This window comes from Fusarium redolens (assembly GCF_020744475.1).
Source record: "Fusarium redolens strain MPI-CAGE-AT-0023 chromosome Unknown BKA55scaffold_15, whole genome shotgun sequence".
Classification (NCBI taxonomy): Eukaryota; Fungi; Ascomycota; class Sordariomycetes; order Hypocreales; family Nectriaceae; genus Fusarium; species Fusarium redolens.
In genome coordinates, this window is record NW_025763678.1 from 287,047 (window position 1) to 305,672 (window position 18,626).

The following is an 18,626-nucleotide window of genomic DNA, read 5'->3' on the forward strand; positions in this document are numbered from 1 at the left end:
GTCTTGGGACCAAAAAAAGACTTGGAACAAGAGAGAATGGCGCCGATCTTGCCAATCGAACATATCAGCCCAAAACGACGATCAGTTGCCATTAGTTGAATGGTCTGTTTAGTTTGAAGAAACACCACCAAAATATGTTGCCACTTACAAATCATTCTCTCGATTTCATATTGAAGTTGAGATGAAGAGTAAATAGTCTTGAGATTTAGCTTAGTCTTCATATCCACGACAACGAGATTGAAAGAGATGGGGGAAAGTGGATCTTGACCCCCGTGGCTGTGTTAACGGTGCCTGGGGTGATTGATTGATGTTGACGGATCCAATGGCTGCAGATGACTGGCAAGGTTCTTTAATAGCCAGTAACAAGCTCTCGGAGCCTTAAAAGCATCCGAACAATATTGAAATCAGATCAGCTGAATTCAACATCAAGTTACTGAAGCTGTATTATAGGGAGAGTCAATGCTTGAAGACCGTAAGTTTCATGTTGAAGAGACATGAGTCGAGATATAACTCTTTACCCACTGTTCGACTTCTGAGGCAAACTTAGAATGAGACGGGCACTGATTGATGCTTCATGACAAGGATGACATTGAATAGGGAGATCGTATTGAATCATGGAGAAGCCTGGGTTAGATCATGCTATACTGTAAAGTTGGCTGTTCTCTCATGTTGCCCCTTGGCGAGATAAGAAGGATGATTATGGCCACAGATCGTCAAATCTGACAACACCACAATCGACCGGCACTTCTAATGGCATCTTAAATTGTGTCAATGGCGTGTATCTTTTCCCTAGCCCGTACCTGTAAAATACAAGAGTTAGACGCCAATATTGCAAGCCACTGATAGATAGTAGCAGTGGCATCAGACGGGAGACGGGTTTCCAGGGCCGTCTGCCAAGCCCCAAGCCAAGCCCATCTGTCGTGGGACTTATGCCACACAAACCCTCCCCTTTCAGTGGTCCACACAGCCCAGTTGCATTGCTTCAGTGGGTGGAGTGCACTGAAAGATAGCCCTCGGATACGCTGTGCCCAGTAAAACAGAGCCTGTCACACGTCCACCAATCCTCACATCTCATATCAGCCGGGATCCCGGGTGCCCCCATCCATTATCCCATTGGGTACAATCTCCTTCCCCCTTCTTCCTCACAGGGCACAGAGAGACGCCTCATTTCCAGTTTTAGGTACATGCCAGGCAAGGCAGGAAGGAGCTGCTGCAACTGCTACTGCTGAAAGAAAGAGCCCAGGCCCCGTCATTTTTCCCGCCCGGATTTCTCCCAGCCTCACCACCAATAACACTACACTACACCATCCTCTGTCTCTCTTCTCCGTCTCCGTCGCTCACCTCACCTCACACCCAGAATTCGATCTAATTCGACAGCACATTAATTGGGAATTTGATATACGAAACCCGTTCCCATCGCAATCATCCTCATACAACCCCGTAGCCCATTTAATCTACAACCTCAACTTCGGCTGGGCTTTCGCTTCCCCTCGACTTTTTACCCCCAACGCGGTGTCCCTGCCCTGCCCATTGGTCGACCCGCCAAGCATCCCCCCGTGCGCCCAGCCAGCAAGGCCCTCGAACCAATTTCCCTCTCTCTCGTCTCTACTGCCCATTGTTCCACCAGCAACGTTAATACTCAACTCAGAGTTAGTGAGAGCGAACCACTGCGACAGGAAGCCAAGTGATTGCAGAGCCCGACGACGTCTCGACGATATTATCACATCCACAAACCCCGATTTAGGCTCGAAATAGCATCACTTCACCAAGTAGCATCTACCGCGTCAGCACTCGCTGGTCTTGGCCTCCAGCGAGTTCTTCACATCCCCGCTCGAAATGCCATCGTTTCTCTCCGATCAGGAGAATTCGACAATCTTCAGCAATAACCCCGACATCCTCAACCTTGATCCCACGAACCAGTTCGGTTTCGTGAACAAGGAGAGGGTGAATGGGGGTTCTATCCGCCACACCCGATCCGATACAATCAATGAGAGCTTTGACGAGAGCTCCATTTCCTCTTCACACGCGTCCGACGTCTCCGACTCAGCACCGGCGCCTATGAATGGCAACAGTAACAGCACGCGGCCCACGAGCATGAGCTCCAATTCTAACGGCATGCCCGCTACGGCTACTCACACCCAGCAAGACGATGTAAACGGAGTCGGCAAGTTTGGGCAGCAGCCCATGCCTAATGGCACAGCGAACCTAGTCGACCGCACACGCCAACACTCATCCGATACCAATGGCATCAATTCCAACACATCCTCTACCAATAATCATGAACATAACAATATACTATCAAAGCCCCTACCTTCGGAACCCCAAACGACAGAGGGAGCCTCCGAGAAGCCCCCAAGCAGGAGCTTTGATGGAAATCATACACTCTCACTATCTCCATTCCCCGTAGAGCCGCGCGGTTCTCAGTCGCAAACTGCTCTCTCGGCGAATAATAATACGAACCCCGATGCGGCGCAGGCACTGCACCCTCGCACAAATGGCACACATCGATTGTCATCACCACCAATTTATAACCCGTCAAGCGCAGCAGCCTCATCAACAGGACATTTACAAGCGCCCCCTGGTCTCAAGCAACGACATACCCTCGATGTACCCAAATACGTTCCAGGGCGCGGTTCGAAAGACGGAATGGATACAGCCCAAGCCAGTGGCCGCTTTTCACCTACTAATGCTGGAAGTTCAAGTGGCCGGCGGCCGTCATTGAGTATGGGTAGAAGGCCAACTCGATCAATGCAGTCAGATGGACCACGGGACGAGATTGTACCAGATGAAGATGCTCTGCGCTGGGCAGAGGCATTGCGACAAAAGAGAGCTAGCAAGAGGAGGAGAAAGGAGGAGGAGGATGACGATCGTGTTCTTGTCGGTACCAAGGTTGACGAGAATCACGCCAACTGGGAGACCGCCTACAACATGCTCACAGGTATTCGTGTTTCGGTTTCGAGAACGAATGCCAAGCTCGACCGAGAGTTGACAGATGCCGATTTTGAGACTAAGCAGAAGTCGACGTTTGACATCGCCGGTAATGAGCTGGTGCCATCTGCCAAGTACGATTTCAAGTTCAAGGACTACGCTCCTTGGGTCTTCCGCCGTCTTCGAGCTCTGTTCCGTCTGGACCCTGCCGATTATCTGATGTCGCTCACGGGCAAGTATATTCTTTCTGAGCTGGGATCACCTGGCAAGAGCGGAAGTTTCTTTTACTTCTCACGGGATTACAAGTACATCATCAAGACCATCCACCATGCTGAACATAAGTTTCTCCGCAAGATTCTTAAGGAATACTACCAGCATGTTAAAGACAACCCCAATATGCTTCTTTCGCAGTTTTACGGCCTCCACCGAGTCAAGATGCCATATGGAAAGAAGATTCACTTTGTTGTGATGAATAACCTCTTCCCCCCACACCGAGATATTCACACCACTTTCGATCTGAAGGGTTCTACCATTGGTCGAGACTATAGGGAAGAGGATTTGGAGAAGAACCCCAGGGCGACCCTGAAGGATCTCAACTGGCTGAGGCGACAGCGAAGCCTCGAGCTGGGTATTCAGAAGAAGCGCATGTTCCTTGAGCAACTACAACGGGATGTTGCTCTCCTGAAAAGACTCAAGATTATGGACTACTCACTACTTGTTGGTATACATGACGTCTCTCGAGGGAATGAGGAGAATCTTCGTGACAAGACGCTACAAGTATTTAACCCTGGTGGTGAGAAGTCTCCCGACGACGAGCCCAACTCGGTCCTCCTTCGCACACCATCCAAGTTGGAGAACCAACGAAAGGCTAGGGAACTGAGACAGATGATTCGCCAGGAGCGACCAGTACCCATGGGCCAGTCAGCGAACAAGATGCCTGATGAATTGCAAGAAGGCCAGCATCGACCTGGATGGGTCTTTGGACAGGATGATGGTGGATTCAGGGCAACTCATGAAGATAACACTCCAGGGGATGAGATTTACTATCTCGGAGTCATCGACTGTCTCACTCACGTAAGTATCGCATCAAGGTTGAAACCGACGACAACTGACATGATTTAGTATGGAATTATCAAAAAGATTGAGCACTTCTGGAAGGGCTTATCCAGTGACAAGACACAAATCTCAGCACTACCACCTGACCAATATGGTGACCGGTTCTACCATTTCATCGAGGGTGTCACCATGTCCACTGAAGAGGCTCACCGGGAGGCCGAGAGGAGACATCAGGAAATGATTGAAGCTCAGCGTTCAGAAAACAGGGTGTCAAGCTGGAATTCTCGCCGCAGGTCTTCTCAGGCCGTTCCACCGATGCCGACCCATGTGCCACCTCCACCACCTGGCCCACGATCTCCAGAAGCTCAGGAAACGCTCGAAAGGGCTAACAAGGAAGCTGAGCGCTCTGAGAGGCATGGCCACACCGAGAACCAGGTTCCAGACCGAGTCTTGACTACCGGCACTTCTCGAGATAATCGCGACTCTTTGCAACACGAGCCTATCTTGCCCGTTGTGCAGGAGGCAGGTGAAAATGGCCGTGACGACACCGAGGCTAGGCCTCCGAGATCCTCTAAAGACCTCAACAAGAGCCTCCCTCCGACGAGAGCACCGCCCCCAACTCCTCCCAAATCAGGATATGCTGGACCCGGAAGCGCAGATAGTGGCTATGCAGGTCTCAGCAATGGCACAGGTCCCGTTAATCAAGGACAGAGAGTGAGCATTGATAGTCTCAATAAGGAGCTGCCGCCATTACCGAGAAAGGATGGGACAGACGACAACGGAGTACGACTGGTAGCTTAGGTTGCGACCAAGGTCAAACCAAGGAATCACTTCCAGGTTTGTCGAGGAGGACAAAAGATGGATTCACGATTAAGAAAGCGAACGACGCAGATACATACAAAAGGTTGACGAGCGACGGAACCATCGCCAACCACCGATGATGCATTAGAAAAGCGAGACACCTGGCAACACATCCCCTTATTCATGTCATATCATATTCTTATCCTGGTCCATTCTTTGACCAGCCATGCACTATTTCCTTATTGTTATTCTGTCCATCAACATCTTTGGCATACTGGACTCGGCCTCGGCCTATGAAAGCAAGTTTCCTTTTCAGTCACATTTTCCTTTGTCAGCGACGAAGCAGAGAAGCACTCGGAAAGGTGGTGAGCCGTATCGCCAGAGTGAGGGGCGGTCGGTGTCTCGGGAGCGAGTGCAGATATGGTTCCTTTTATCAAAAAAGAAGAAGACATGGATGATACCACCACGCTTAGCACGCTACAGTCTGTTTTTTTATTCATTTTTCTTCTGGTCGTTATTCAATTCTTTGTTAACTGGCCCCTTTTCACATGATACTTCCTTTTTGTCATATACTTATTGTACTCTCTTGGTTTTTCATCAGCTGGTAGGGCTTGCACGGGTATCGGCTTAGGTAGTAGGAATAGATAGATTTGGTAGGATAAAGATTTGAGTTAGCTCACTGGGAGGAATGGGTCTGGTGTGTGGTGTGAAGGTGATACAGTGAGTGCAATTGCGATTGTACTTCCTGGTGTGAGTTGGTGGTATTGTGGTAGTTTACAATAGTATAATACAAATGTGTATAACAAGCAATGGCCTTTTGTGAAGCCTTTTCCGTGTCCGTCGTCTCATCCATCATCTTATTCCCCCAATTGCTTTACTTCTTCTTATCCAACATGGCCTGAATATCACCTACACCCTTCCCCTTCTCCCCAGCACCACCCTCTGGCGCAAAACTTGTCGTAACCGTCATCTCCTGCGCACCTTGTGCTCTCAACTCATCCAGGCGTCGCTTCTTCTGGATATCCGCAACCCTCCACTGCTTGAAGTACTTGACCCAAGCAGCTGCACAGTCCCGCTCGAAATCCGCCGTCTCAACTGGACAAGCTTTCTTGGTCGCTGATGGATCTTTGGTGGCGTCGACGATGTTGTGGGCGTCTAGACAGTTGAAGTAGGCATCGCGGGCGGCCCAGCAGATCTTGCGCTCTTGACGGTTTGGTATCGCGTCGCCGGATCGAATGGCGTCGGCGCGGGAGTCGCTTGAGAATGGCCAGAAACCCATTTTGTATTTGTGTTTGTATTTTTTAGTGGTTATTATGTGAGAGGGTTCGTCCGTTCGATTCGTGATGCTGATGCGGGTGGGACACACGGGTACAAAATCTCATGAGCTGTATCTCTCTCTACCTTAGTCTAAAGGTATGACGAGCAGGAACGGCAGAAAAAGAGGGCGGTGAGATTGAAATGGCTTAGTGGATGAAGCACAAGCCACGTTTCAGGGTAGCTATGCTATGCCATGTGTGGCTGATGCACTTTAATCTGTCCTTTGATAGTCCTTACTTCCCTTACTTTACACAACTCGGCTTATTCCCTGCATTCAACTTTCTTTTTCTCTCCTTTACTTTTTCTTTGTCTATGCTGATGCTCAGCTGCTGTTGAGTTTCACTTTCAATAATCAAGCCTCAAATACTAGAAAAAGCTGGGAATACAAGGTTCATGCGCTAAAGCCGAAAGCTCAAAGAAGACATCACAAGACCTCACGAGACATGCCCCTTCGATGACCAACGACTCTTGCACCTGCTAGAACTTCACCTCCCACAACAACTTCAGACGAAAACATATCATGCCACGACGTCGTAAACCTCCGCGCGCAGGCGCCCTCGCAGAACTTGCGCCCCTAAAAATCGCAGGCCAGATCGCGACACTACAGGCGATATACTACTTCGCTGCGCTGGTCCTCATTGTCTTTACGGCGCTTGTTTCTGGCTCGGGATTTAGCTGGACGCTTGTATTTGGCTGGGAGGGACTGAGAGGAGATACCACGCATGGATGGCTCATGGCATTTGTGTTCTTGTTGGACGGAGGGCTGATCATGTGAGTTCTACTTTGAAGCGCAGAAGCTCCCTTGTTGGAATATCGTCACTAACACTTTGTAGTCCTATCGCAATAGTCGCCCTCATCGCTCGCTCCAAACTCGTACCCGATTTCGCCTTAACCGTTCACTTTCTCAACCTCGTAATCGCATCCCTTTACAGCGGTCACATTCCCCGCCACGGAGCATGGTGGTTCACCATGCTAGTCTCCTCAGGGCTATGCATCGGTCTGGGAACATGGGGCTGCCAATATCGCGAACTCCAGCCCGTCTTCTTCGGCGGCCGTCGTATTCTCCCAGCTACAGGACCTGAAGGCGCAGCGCCGCAACCTCCTCCGCCTGTTGATGAGGAGATGGGTATTGCTGTGAGAGGAAGGGGGCCGGATGGTGGTGGAGAGTATGAGATGGCGCCTATGCAGCCTGTAAGATGAAAATTGGGGTTGGGTTCCTTGGATATGGTTGAATAGACTTGCATTGCTAGGCGTTTGGGCGCTCTTTACCCCGTTTATGTACGTTAATATGGAAGAGTTTTAATCAGGAGTCAGACTTGTTCCTGTGTCAGTTCCAGACTGAGTGAGACGACTCGAGGATAGATCTGTCTATCAAGAGACGAACATCAATATAACGACCGGATTTCATAAAGATTCATATATGAATGTGCCTGGAATCGATAGTCGTGAATTATCGTGATATGTTTCAGTACTTTACTTGTTCGCGAAAGTTACAGTCAAAGCAAGAAACACCAAAGCAAGCGAATGGAGAAGAAGTGGCTTTGATGCCGTTGTTGAATCTATCTCAACTTTCCTCTTCTGCAATCTCCAACCCCTTCGTGGCTCATTATAACCAAATTCATTCCCCAAAGAGAATACACCTTTGTCTTATCTTGTCTTTCTTTCTTTCTTTCTTTCTTCAGTAGAGTACAAAAACCAGCACATCCCATCGATTACGCCCATTCCTTTTCTTCGCCTCCAATTTCTTCTGTAGCCTTTCATGGACGTTCTATGCACCAGCCACAACCGCCAAATTATCGTATATCATCTTGCGCACCTCGTAGAAAGTGCTTCTTCGTGCAGTCGGCATACCGACGCTCTCGACTTCGACTCGCCCTGCGGATGTCTTGCGAACAGCCACGGTGCCGTCGACAACTAGTGTACCCTCACCACGGAATTCAGCTGCATGGCCAGCGGATTGCATGGCACGACGGAGGTCAGCAAGTCGGAGATCGCCAACGTGTAGTGGTTGAGCTGCTGAGCGGACAGCGGAGATGAGGTTCGCGGGTAGAACATCAAGAACTGGTGTGGCCGAAGGGATAGCCGCAGCCATGTTGGTGAGTGTTGTTGAGGAAGCCTCCTCTGTCTTCTGGCGCTTGTTGGCAGCATCTTCATCTGCTGCGGCGGCCTCGTTAAGATGTGTGGCAAGGAGCTGTCCGGTGATAGTAACAATGCCCAGACCACGCACGTTCTGCCACTTGATCTTCCTGACAAGAGGATCAGCGAGCTTGACGACCCATGCGTTGGTGTCGACACTAGCATCCACGACGACTCCAACCTCAGGAGTATATACGTCAACAGAACGCTCACTGCCAGCATCTGCGTTGCTATTATCTCCGCCCAATGCCCGACGGCAGTCTTCGGCCAGAGAGAGTGTCTCATCTCGTTCACCACCAACAAGAATGAGCTTTCGTGGTTGGATCAGGGGAATCAGCATGTTAAGACTTCGCTTATCATGCAGACCGCTAAAGTCGACGAATGCAATGCGCATGTTGGTCTGGACAGTTTCAGTCTGATATGTGAGCTTGCACGGTCCTGTGGGCTCATCGGTCTCGATATCCTCGACACTATCGAGCTCATCAGGCACGAAACCATCATGATCACCAGCTCCAGCCTCTTCTCCGTCAGCGGAACCAGCCCGCACATTCTGTTGTCGCTTGGCGCCGGTTCCAGTCTTTGCGAAATCATCCCATCTCCGTTTCTTGCCGAGCTTGTCGTCAGTGGCCTCCATGTTGGTGCTGTCCTGGCCTTCTTCCTCCTTCTCTTCAGCGCGAAGGTAATCTTCGGGTCGAATGAGCTCTCCAAAGTCGTCCTGACGCTTTCTTCGGATAGCGATAGGGAACGTCCTCTCTCGGCCCTTCTTCCCTCGAGAGTCGAAATCGTATACACCCTTCTTCTTGATGAGCACGTTGACACCGAGATCCTCATCCTTGAGAACAACATTCTTGCGGCCAGCTTGGGCAATAGCTGTCGAGACGTTGAGTGCTTTACCCTGTTGTTCTCCGTCTTCATCTTCTGAGTCAGAAGAGGATTCAGATGAAGCATCGTCAACGACATCTGCTGTTGCCTCAAGTCCAGCTGCGCCTCCGCTCTGTTGTGTAGCCTGAAGCTGTCTTTGAGTCGCAAGCCATTGTTGATATAGTGCCAATTCGTCGCCTTCTAGAGCATGACGCTGAGCCTCACGAATCTCCAACTCCCGTCCACCAGCATAAACAAACTCGAGATTCTCGCCATTAGCGTTTTGTTCCACAGATACACCATCCTTGCGCTCCTTCCACCAATCCCATAATGTTCGTGCAATAGATGGTTTGTCTGTCTTTGATAGACCGGGCTTATCTGTAAGAATGACCAAGTTTCTCGAGTCTCGGGCCAATCCTTTGATCAAGTCCTTTGAGAAACCCCACTCAATGCTGCTATCGCTGGCCAAAATAACACGGCCTTCTGTCGATACGTTGTCGGGATTCTGACTCAGAAGTCGCACGATCTGGGCCTTGCGCTCGAGTAGTCGTAGATATTTAAAGTCGAATGGTCCACCCTCCTTCTTGTCGTTCGCGCCATTGACCCTTCGTTGGCCCTCAGCAAAAGCCTCGAACTCTTGAACGATGCTATCGTCCATCCATTCGAGCATACTTCGGGCGTATCGCATTGTGCTTGACATGTTGCGTCCAGCCAGATATAGCTTGGCTGTCTTGAGGACGCCTGCATCAGAAGCAGCATCTGTCCTCCAAGCATGTTCCAGGAGATACGAGAGCTCTAGGACTCGAGCACTTGAATCCACAGGGATAAGAACAGTTCCTCCTCGTGTCACGCAAGCTTTGATAGTGTCGATCAGCTGCTCGTCTCGCTTGGCGCGGCCTCCAGTCTGAGCAGTTCGGTCTGCACCACGACTGCTGCAGATGAGTGCAGTCGGTTTCCGTAGTTGCTCAATGACTTCAGCGCCACCTCCTCCAGCACCTCCCAGCCAAGCTGCTCCAGCAAAGACATTCTCACGTGCCTGGTTCCAGTCCACAGCATACACAATAGATTCTAGACCGTGCTGAATATGCCATATCGTACCTCCGAGGGTATGTCCAGAGTTGTAGGCGGTGATAGTTAAGCCATTAAGAGGCGGTGAGAACGGCGAGGGTAGAGGTTGATGCGGTTGTGAGTATTTAAGCGGTTGGATAAGGGAGAAGTATCGTGCAATCTCTTCGTTCGTAGGAGATTGTAGTAGTAGGTTCTGCGCAGTTGTCGCAGTCTGTGTCAGCGAGTATGCGCTCTCTGTGAGCGAACTCTGAGGAATCGTCGTCGCCGCGGCAGGACTCGATGTGTACAGGTCTTGAATGAGGGTGCGACCGAGGTCAATGACTGGTCGTGTCGCATATACAGGGATGCGCGTGAACTGTGGAATGTTCTTGCAGCAGTGGGCGTAGGCAGCAAGATGCGAAGCCGTCGCATGTGTAACGAGGATGAGCGAGAGAGTTGTCACTTGTCTATAGCGCATATTTGTTAGCCATCATCGTCGTTGCAGCTGCGCAGGGAGCATACTTCTCTATCTCTTTGAGCTTTTCAACATCAAAGGTCTCGTCCCATCCTAGATCAACCAACACCTTGACGCCTCCATCGAGTTCGAGGAGCGATTGCGAAGCAGGCGAGTCTGAAAGGGCGCCCTGGAGCGGGCAAAAGGTGAACATGGTGGTATCGGCGCAATCGTGATTAAAGAAAGGATCAAGTCAAATCAAGATGAAGGTTTGGAGTAGAGTTGCTATATCGATTGTAACAGCATGATTATCGTTAAATCAATCTTAGTTGAGTCGAGATGGATTAAATATCGAGATGGAAGTTTTGCAGCTATTGAATTGTCATTTCATTGTCCTCTATTGATGCGGACAAAGACAATCAATCGGTCGTCGCGAAGCTTGATTATTCTGCCCATTGATGCGCGTAGCACTTGCAGCTGTCAATGGGTTCGGGCCGGCTAAACTATAGTCCGACTTACACGCGACATGCTGCTGATTACGTGCATTCACGGATGAAATAAACTATTTAAGGTAAAATACAAAGGCTGCTTTAATTAACTCAAATGTGACTGCAAAGAATCTCAAGATCTATATTAGCCAGTCAAGCATGCGAGGCCGTCAAGACAAACCATGCACATTACGCTGGCATGCAGCGACAAGCCACTATGAATAGCTTCACAATCAACATTACAATGAATGGCTTAATACGAGCAGGCCAATCTCACGAGACCAATTTGAACCAAATTAAAGACATGTCTCTCTTCCATAAATAGCAGTGTCGACTATTGTCAATAGCTTCATCTCCTCGCCACCCCTCCAGGCCTCTAAATTGCCGCCTATTCCCATCACACCCCTACAACATCTATACGCAAACCCCAATTCTAGGCTTCGAGATAAAATTAAGGATTACCTGGAACTATCCGAGGCCCTCTATTGCCATTATCATTTCCCGTTTCCCCAGTTTCTCCCTTACGCGTTCTTTACGATCTGTACTACACCCTGTCCGGCATCTCGGCATCGTCAGGATGACGCGGCCCTGCACTACGCGCCGCCGAATAGCTGAAGACACGCATAAACGGGAATGCAGACACTATCCACCAACTGACAACAACCTTAAATCTACTGTAAATTTTACCTCATCGTGCCGTTGTGCCGCCCCTGACTTACACTGAACGCGTACGTACTGTACGCATACGCATTGCATTGGCGCTCAAACCGCTTCGTCAGCCGGCCTGATATTACACCATGGGACAAAACGTCACTCAAACATACGGAGACACGGTGAATTAGGTGGCATGATGGACAAGTTTGGTCAATATGCTTCTGATATTGCTCTCAGTAACTATGTACATGATTGGTATGCTTCACCGCATAGATAGCGACGGCACCTAAACACCACTGAACCATGATGGTGCCTTGTGTGACCCCTAAACACCGTTCCGTTCATTCCTCTTCCGTTCCCTGTCGTAAAAAAGCACGCTGAATGATCGCAGCAGACCCCCTTTGGTTGCTGTCCCGTAAAATATGATGACGCCGTACAATGCATATGATGAATAAACACAACTCCTTAGCATGGTAGCCTCTACCTGGGCTGATTTTGGCCTCCAATCCGTTTCAACACCACTGAGGATAGCTTCCTCGTTTGTTTTTTTTTTAGATGCAAAACTTGCGGTCCAGCATTCTCAAGGCTCTTGCGTCCTCACTGACACCGCCCTTCTCCAGGCCACAGGCACCAGCCGCTCTAGGACTGCTGCTGGCGCTGCCAGGCTTGACACTGCCGTTTTCACTAGGTGCGGGAGTAGGGTGCAGAAGCGCTGAGAGGCTAGCCTTATTGGAAGTGGTGGCGGGAGCTTCAGAGTGAGAGCTTCGAGGAGGGCTGACACTCATAGTTCGGCTAGGAGGAGTGCTAATGGCAGCGAGGGAAGATCCAGGAGGGCCATTGGTAACAGCGCCAAGACCTGGGAGTGCAACCTGATGAGTGCGAGAAGATCCATTCACCATGGTAGTTTGAGCAGCTGCCTGGAGATGATGCTCTCGAGGCGAGTCGTGAGCTCTGGGGAGAGTAGGGTGTGAGTAGTGAGGAGATGTTGATGGGTAGCTGGGCTTGGCGGGCAGAGGAGGAAGAGGAGCACGCTGCTCATAAATAGGTGCCTGGGGGTAGTGTGGGTGAGGAAGACTTGGGTGGCCGGGGTGAGGTGGAAGTTGCTGAGGTACACCGTGGGGATAGGGAGCAGCGTAATGGCTGTAAGGAGGAGTAGCGACGGGAGAAGGAGGCCATCCATAGCCAGGCTGGCCATAGGGAGCATATGGCTGTTGACCAGGCTGAGGAACCATGTAGGGAGGCTGCTGCATCGGCGCCCGTGTTAGAGCAGGTGTAGTGTTGGCCTCTCCCATGCTGGACTCAGGATACATGCCCTTGACAGGAACAATGCCCCGCAGGTTAGGATCGTTTGTTGGCTGCTGGAGCTCAGGCTGGCCAGGTTGAGGGCGAGAATAGTATGAGATAAGGTGAAGATGTTGGCCGGTTGAAGTAGTGATGCTGAAAGATTGCTTCATCAGGCCGTCTGCCTTGTATCGGTAACCCTCAGGCTCTCCATCATCTAGGTCCTCGTCGCTACCGCGTCCAGAGTCTGGAGTCTTGCCGCCACCTCGTCGGCTGGTGTTGAAACCACCGCCTCGCTTGCCCTCCATCTCACGGTATGTCAGGAAGCTTCCGGACACTCGGCTAGCGCTCCATGACTTTCCATCAGTCCATCTCCTCATACCAGCTTCCCGCTCATCCCAAACAAAAACCGAACCAGATCGAATTGACTGTCTCTCCTTCTCCGAAAGTCGTCGTTGCACACGAGGCAAGATGCCTAATCGGCAAGCTTCAAATAATCGAATAGCATCGGCGGGTGTCCGCACATATCCGTGGTACGTTTCCATTGTGAAGATGTGTAACGTGATGTGATGTTGATGTTATGTCAAAGAGATATTCCGCACAAGGGCGGGAGGTCAAAAGAAGTTTTTGGGTAATGGATCCAGATCCAGTGCCTTGGTAGGTTCTCAGCGTCTTTATAAATAAGGGCCTTGTGAGAACCAAGCTCTGGCTTGTTTGTACGCGGCACCCCACTAGATCAGATCGAGCCAGGGCGTGGGCGTGTGAAAGCCGAATGTGCGAAGGTGACTCCACAAGGGCTGAGGGTTGAGCGGAATTTTGTCCACGTATCCACCTGTGGAAGTGGGCTCGTCCTTCGCTTTCTTGGCGTTCCTGAGAGCGTTGGGGCTTATGAAAGTGTTTGGTCTTGGTAAGGTGACAAGGCTAAGTAGGTTAGTTAGGCTTGTGTATCTATATGCGTGAAGCAGTAGATGATGTCTGAGTGCAAGTGAAGTATCTTGGTAGAGTATATGTGAAGAGAGAAAAGGTTGCAAGGGGATAGAATCAAGATATGAGTTGCACACCGGTGATCATATATAATCCCCAAAACAAGGTCGTAAAGGAAACCACAACGCAACGGTACAGTGACACACTCCAAGCCCACATCCCAGGGGTTTGAGGCTCGACTCCCTGGCGGGAGTGCCGTCGGAGCCGATTAAGTGGATGATCCACTCGACTAAAATTTCCCTTAGATTGAGTATTTGCCGCTTGGCGATGTGCATCATGAACTCGTCGGAAGTAGTAAGATGGACCAAGCAATCTCGCTGCTGCTTGACTCAACTCGAGCCAAGACCCAGCTTGCGATTCAGATCAGGTCCATGTCATGAGAAGCACGTACAAGAGTCGATTGCGGCTCTCAGGCGCCCCAGAGAAACCCCATTTACTGAACACAACGGTCACACGAGTGCTCCCAGGACACTTGATCCATGCACCAAACCGCCTCACCTAGGAGGTATTGCGCCGGATGCACCGAGTACCAAAGCCATAGGAAAAGACACAAGATCTGAGATGGAGACAAACATACCTATCAAGGAGTCTGTAGTTGCTCGAGAGTTACGGCTTGCTGCGTTTGTCGACGAGTTGGTGAAACCGATGATTTGCTACAAGAAGCGAGCATGTAATGTGATGGATTGGAATGTTATGTAAAAGATCAGAAAGCTGTGTCCTTCTTCTTGTTCTGAAAAGGTCAGAAACAGGTCAGCAGGGTTTAATGAACCGTGTCCTCGGACAAGACGGGAAGACAGGGAGGGGCCAAGAGCAAGATAAGGTTGCAAAGGCAAGTCAGAAAAGGGAATCAGAGTCTTGGAGGCGTAAAGTCGGTGGTGGATAACTCGGCGACGACATGGCCGGGAGTGTGGAGAAGCACGGAGGACGGCAAAGAAGGAGGGTGTGAAAGAGTCAAGGGGATGGTGTGCAAATAGGCACTGCCTAGGGGTGAGATTGGGAGCGTCTAAGACTCGTCTAAGCTTAGGTTGGTCAGGACAAGCTTTTGAAGCTGGCCCACCACCAAGGGGCTTTAGGGAAAGATGACGATGCAGGGCCAGGGCAGGGTCGGGTCCAGAAAGGGCATGATAGGCGTAAGAAGGAGCAAAATGCATGACAGATCACGGCTATCGGATCAGTAGTGGAAGGTTATAGCATGGGGACAGGAATGAGCCATCCGTGAAGGAGCTCGTGGTTGTGACTGACAGCCATTGTATTGTTTGCAGATTCATCATACAATGCAATGCTTATTCTGCGTAGAATTAAGAAGCTTACCGTATGATAAAGGTCCGTCACACGCCGGCGTTGATAGCGCTCAGAGCAGAGAGAGTCTGGAACCTCGAAAGGCTAGCTGAATCTACCAGTAGCGGGAGATATAGTCGTGGGGGAGGCGTTCCCAGGCGATTCTAATGTGCGTCGTCGACGTTTCGGTGCGCCCGTCTGACCGGCTTGTTGTTTCGTTGCTTCTGACTATCGTGATACGGGGGCCATATAATTAGAGCAGAGCCCTTTGCCATATATCCGCGTTGGTGCAGGTGAGGTCTTTCGTTATCGATACGAGATGGAGCGTTAGGGTTTCGAGCTATCGAGAAGCGAGTCGAAGGAGATGACAAGGGAAACGCAATCACTCGGATAGACGGCTCGAAATGAGGAGTTATATATGTATATTTGCGCTGTGATAGTTGAGGGGTTCTTTCGTTGGTTGGAGGAGGAGGAGCTTGTTCTGAAACGACTGGCGAATGGTTGAGTCGAGACGATGATAGTTCGTGAGTCAAAAGCAAACTTTGTTCAATTTTTAAAATTAAACGCATTGAAAGGATGAAGTCTCGTGAGATCAATGCCGACGATGTTGAGTCGAAGTAAGGTTACGATGGACGGATGGAGCTGCCTTGCGGTTGGCCTGTAGTTGTAAAAAGTCTCACAGAGCCCAATGCCAAGCACCACTAAGAATAACCATAAATACTATAATTATTCCTTGACCCAACCAACAATAACTTGACCAGAATGCAAATATCGTAATGCGAATGCAGTAATTCTCAGACAGTGACACTTTTTTAACGTCCAAGCCAAATAAATAAGTCACAGACGGTTCTGGTTCCCAACACCGTGGATCCTCTCAAAGCCAAGTACCCTTATTTGCATGCGGCAATGCGGCAAACAGGAAGCATATCAGGAAGCCAATTATCCCTCCCGAGCTTATTTCGAGGTGGGCTTGGCTCTGTCTGGTCCCTTGGCTCTCTTGGCCCCATTACCTCAGCAGGTGGCGGGGGCTAGAACCCATCAGAAGGCTGAGTTAGGCCGCTCCTGGAAAGCCCCGTGCAGGGATTGAAAAGCCACTGAAGCTTGGCTGCTGATCGTCTTGGCTGCCTGAATGTGAATGGGTGATTTTCTACGAGTGGTCGTTGTGTGTGTATCAGATACATTTTCACCGCTCTATCAGATTTTGTTGGCTATTTAAAACAAGTCCATCATGTGTTATAAAAAGACACTCGCCATGAAACGGATCTCTCGGCTTGTGGGAGAAGCAACAACATCGTCCAACGTCCTTCTACCGCACAAAGCGCAGAATAAGGCCGGATGGGTCTCGTCTAGAAATAGTTCAGGAGGCCATGCTACTAAGCGAGACCTCAGTGCTTATCAGGATTATGATGAGCGTTCTTGGCTCGCGATAAAATTGGCAAGACATTTTTGTCTCTGACGGAACATGCCCCCCCTAAAGAGATAAATAGATAAATAATACGAGACAGAAAAGAGAAAAGGTATTTCCCGTTCTAGGTTACAGTGTTATTGTTGCGTCTTTTGAGCCTTATTTGGGTTTCGTCAACCCTTGGCGGATGATGCGGCTTTGGAACACTCCAAATTTCAGGCTTGGCACCAAGTGCCGTGGGCCGAGTCTAGGGGTTGTCGGGAACAGCCTCGGATTTGTCGTGTTTTTTGATCATCTGGGGTTTTTTGGCTCAAAAGGAGTCGGAGCACAAATTATGATTGTCCAAGAGGCCGAGCTTCAAAGCGTCTTGGCTCGCACGAGATATCAGGTTTTGATACTCCATGGCATTGCACAGACTCAAGTCCTGGTGGACCAGACTTCATTTCCCTGTGTAGTTGCCAAGATCGATCAGTTATTCCTCAAAAGTTCCCGGTATCAGAAACGGAGAGTCATGTAATTTGTCGTCTTATAGCCCACTTGGTCTCCTCTGATCAACTATCAGGGATGTTATGTTGGTGAAAAAGTTCCTCGCAGGTTAATTGCCTGCTCAGCTGAGACAATCTCGAATTGTTTGCTGTCGCTCAAGAGCCGTTTCCTGTAACCTCGATGTAACCTCTGCTGGTTGTGTTTCACGTAAACTTGACGATGTAATGATCTACGCTCGTGCAATACAGTACATAATTCCTTGAGCGAGATGAGTGTCATTGCGCGCGTATACGGTATCCCTATCATGCCAGTTCATGTTGGCTCAGTTGAAACAACGCTCGTAAGCACTCAATCCCACGCAATCAGCCTCCACAGCCACCCCAATAATAGGTAGTCATAGTCAGCAACATCGTCATAGCCGTTGTTCTGTTATGGAAATCCATTCGGAACAAACAGAAGCCAGCATTTCTAAACAACTTCCTCTTCTGACGGAACAACAACAAGATTATCACCACCCATCGGCACGCACGGCTCAAGTGATGGTAAATAAAGTTTTCCTCAGCAGTTGATGACGAGATGACGTCTGCCAGGCACCACAACATGTTCAAGTTTAGGGTCCAACTGATGGAGATCTTCAAGGTAAGCTTAAGCCTTTGAGAATCTCCGAAGGACCCACGAAGTTGCCTCATTTGGGCCCTTCTCTGCCTCTCCCAGCGCGAGGCTTGTCGATCATGTCCATGTCAGGTAACGGTCATAGAGCGGCTTTTGTCATGCATTCCCACTCAGAATCCCTTTGCCGTGATACACGCACTTCCGCGGGTGTCGTATCATACACAGAAATAATGCAACCACAGGTAACGTTGACCGCGGTGAGTTATGGGGATCGAAAAAATGTAGAGTGCTCGTGAGAGATTCTTCTTCTTCTTTTTTTTACCGCCGAGCTCGGGCTTGTTGCAGAAAGGGAGGTATTAAGACGGTGCATCAATGCGTGTATTAGGGATAACCTCGTTTACTGCTTGTTTCCAACAAGCGCCAGGCCCTGATCCGTGTGTCTTTTTTTTTTTTCTCCTACGAAGGTTTCTTATTTTGGCCATTCAGAGGTGAAGGGTTTCAGAGGGATCGACAACGCCCGCCTCTAGTTCAATGCTTGTTCTCATGAAAGCTCATGATTGTCCAGGACACGTAACACGGGTTCCAGTGATCAAGATCTTGACCATTAGCGGGTTCTGTACTGCTCTCGATGTAGCAGTTACAGTGGACAGGAAGACCTGAGATGAGGTCAACTCGGGAAAATCGGTGGTTTTGACCCCCTGGAGACAAAGTCCCCCATTCCCCACGTCCCCGGTACATGACGTCGACTGTGCCGCGGTGCCGTGCTGGGCGTTTGTTAATGTCTCGTCTCTGTCTCGGTGTGTTTTTAGAGCCACGTCCCTTTTGCATGTGCTGTAGG

At 49.9% G+C, this 18,626-nt stretch overlaps 5 protein-coding genes across 5 annotated transcripts; 2 read left to right on the forward strand and 3 right to left on the reverse strand.

Annotated features, from left to right (window-relative positions):
* Positions 1–1,836: 1,836 nt before the first annotated feature.
* BKA55DRAFT_597013 (uncharacterized protein) lies at positions 1,837–4,785 on the forward strand (the record flags this gene model as incomplete). The annotated part of the gene is made up of 2 exons (XM_046196020.1): positions 1,837–4,002; positions 4,051–4,785. 2 exons carry the CDS (start codon positions 1,837–1,839, stop codon positions 4,783–4,785), a joined length of 2,901 nt encoding a protein of 966 aa, XP_046045382.1.
* A 794-nt stretch (positions 4,786–5,579) lies between these two features.
* Positions 5,580–6,199, reverse strand: BKA55DRAFT_577667 (cytochrome oxidase c subunit VIb-domain-containing protein). Its single transcript, XM_046193628.1, has one exon. It carries the CDS (start codon positions 6,062–6,064, stop codon positions 5,660–5,662), a length of 405 nt encoding a protein of 134 aa, XP_046045383.1. The 5' UTR covers positions 6,065–6,199; the 3' UTR covers positions 5,580–5,659.
* A 148-nt stretch (positions 6,200–6,347) lies between these two features.
* Positions 6,348–7,514, forward strand: BKA55DRAFT_741466 (integral membrane protein S linking to the trans Golgi network-domain-containing protein). Its single transcript, XM_046201473.1, has 2 exons — positions 6,348–6,873; positions 6,936–7,514. Exons 1-2 carry the CDS (start codon positions 6,623–6,625, stop codon positions 7,300–7,302), a joined length of 618 nt encoding a protein of 205 aa, XP_046045384.1. The 5' UTR covers positions 6,348–6,622; the 3' UTR covers positions 7,303–7,514.
* A 32-nt stretch (positions 7,515–7,546) lies between these two features.
* BKA55DRAFT_741467 (beta-lactamase-like protein) lies at positions 7,547–11,113 on the reverse strand. Its single transcript, XM_046201474.1, has 2 exons — positions 10,669–11,113; positions 7,547–10,613 (listed from the first exon to the last, which is right to left on the reverse strand). The coding sequence occupies exons 1-2, from the start codon at positions 10,812–10,814 to the stop codon at positions 7,871–7,873; spliced, it is 2,889 nt and encodes a 962-aa protein (XP_046045385.1). The 5' UTR covers positions 10,815–11,113; the 3' UTR covers positions 7,547–7,870.
* Positions 11,114–12,293: 1,180 nt separating this feature from the next.
* BKA55DRAFT_520730 (Gti1/Pac2 family-domain-containing protein) lies at positions 12,294–13,568 on the reverse strand (the record flags this gene model as incomplete). The annotated part of the gene is made up of 1 exon (XM_046188448.1): positions 12,294–13,568. One exon carries the CDS (start codon positions 13,566–13,568, stop codon positions 12,294–12,296), a length of 1,275 nt encoding a protein of 424 aa, XP_046045386.1.
* Between the last annotated feature and the right edge of the window lie 5,058 nt (positions 13,569–18,626).

Coding starts and splice junctions, on each gene's coding strand:
- BKA55DRAFT_741467 (XM_046201474.1), bottom strand. CDS start 10,814: ATGTTCACCTTTTGCCCGCTCCAGGGCGCCCTTTCAGACTCGCCTGCT. Junction 10,614..10,668: donor AAGCTCAAAGAGATAGAGAA/GTATGCTCCCTG, acceptor TATGCGCTATAG/ACAAGTGACAACTCTCTCGC.
- BKA55DRAFT_577667 (XM_046193628.1), bottom strand. CDS start 6,064: ATGGGTTTCTGGCCATTCTCAAGCGACTCCCGCGCCGACGCCATTCGA.
- BKA55DRAFT_741466 (XM_046201473.1), top strand. CDS start 6,623: ATGCCACGACGTCGTAAACCTCCGCGCGCAGGCGCCCTCGCAGAACTT. Junction 6,874..6,935: donor TTGGACGGAGGGCTGATCAT/GTGAGTTCTACT, acceptor AACACTTTGTAG/TCCTATCGCAATAGTCGCCC.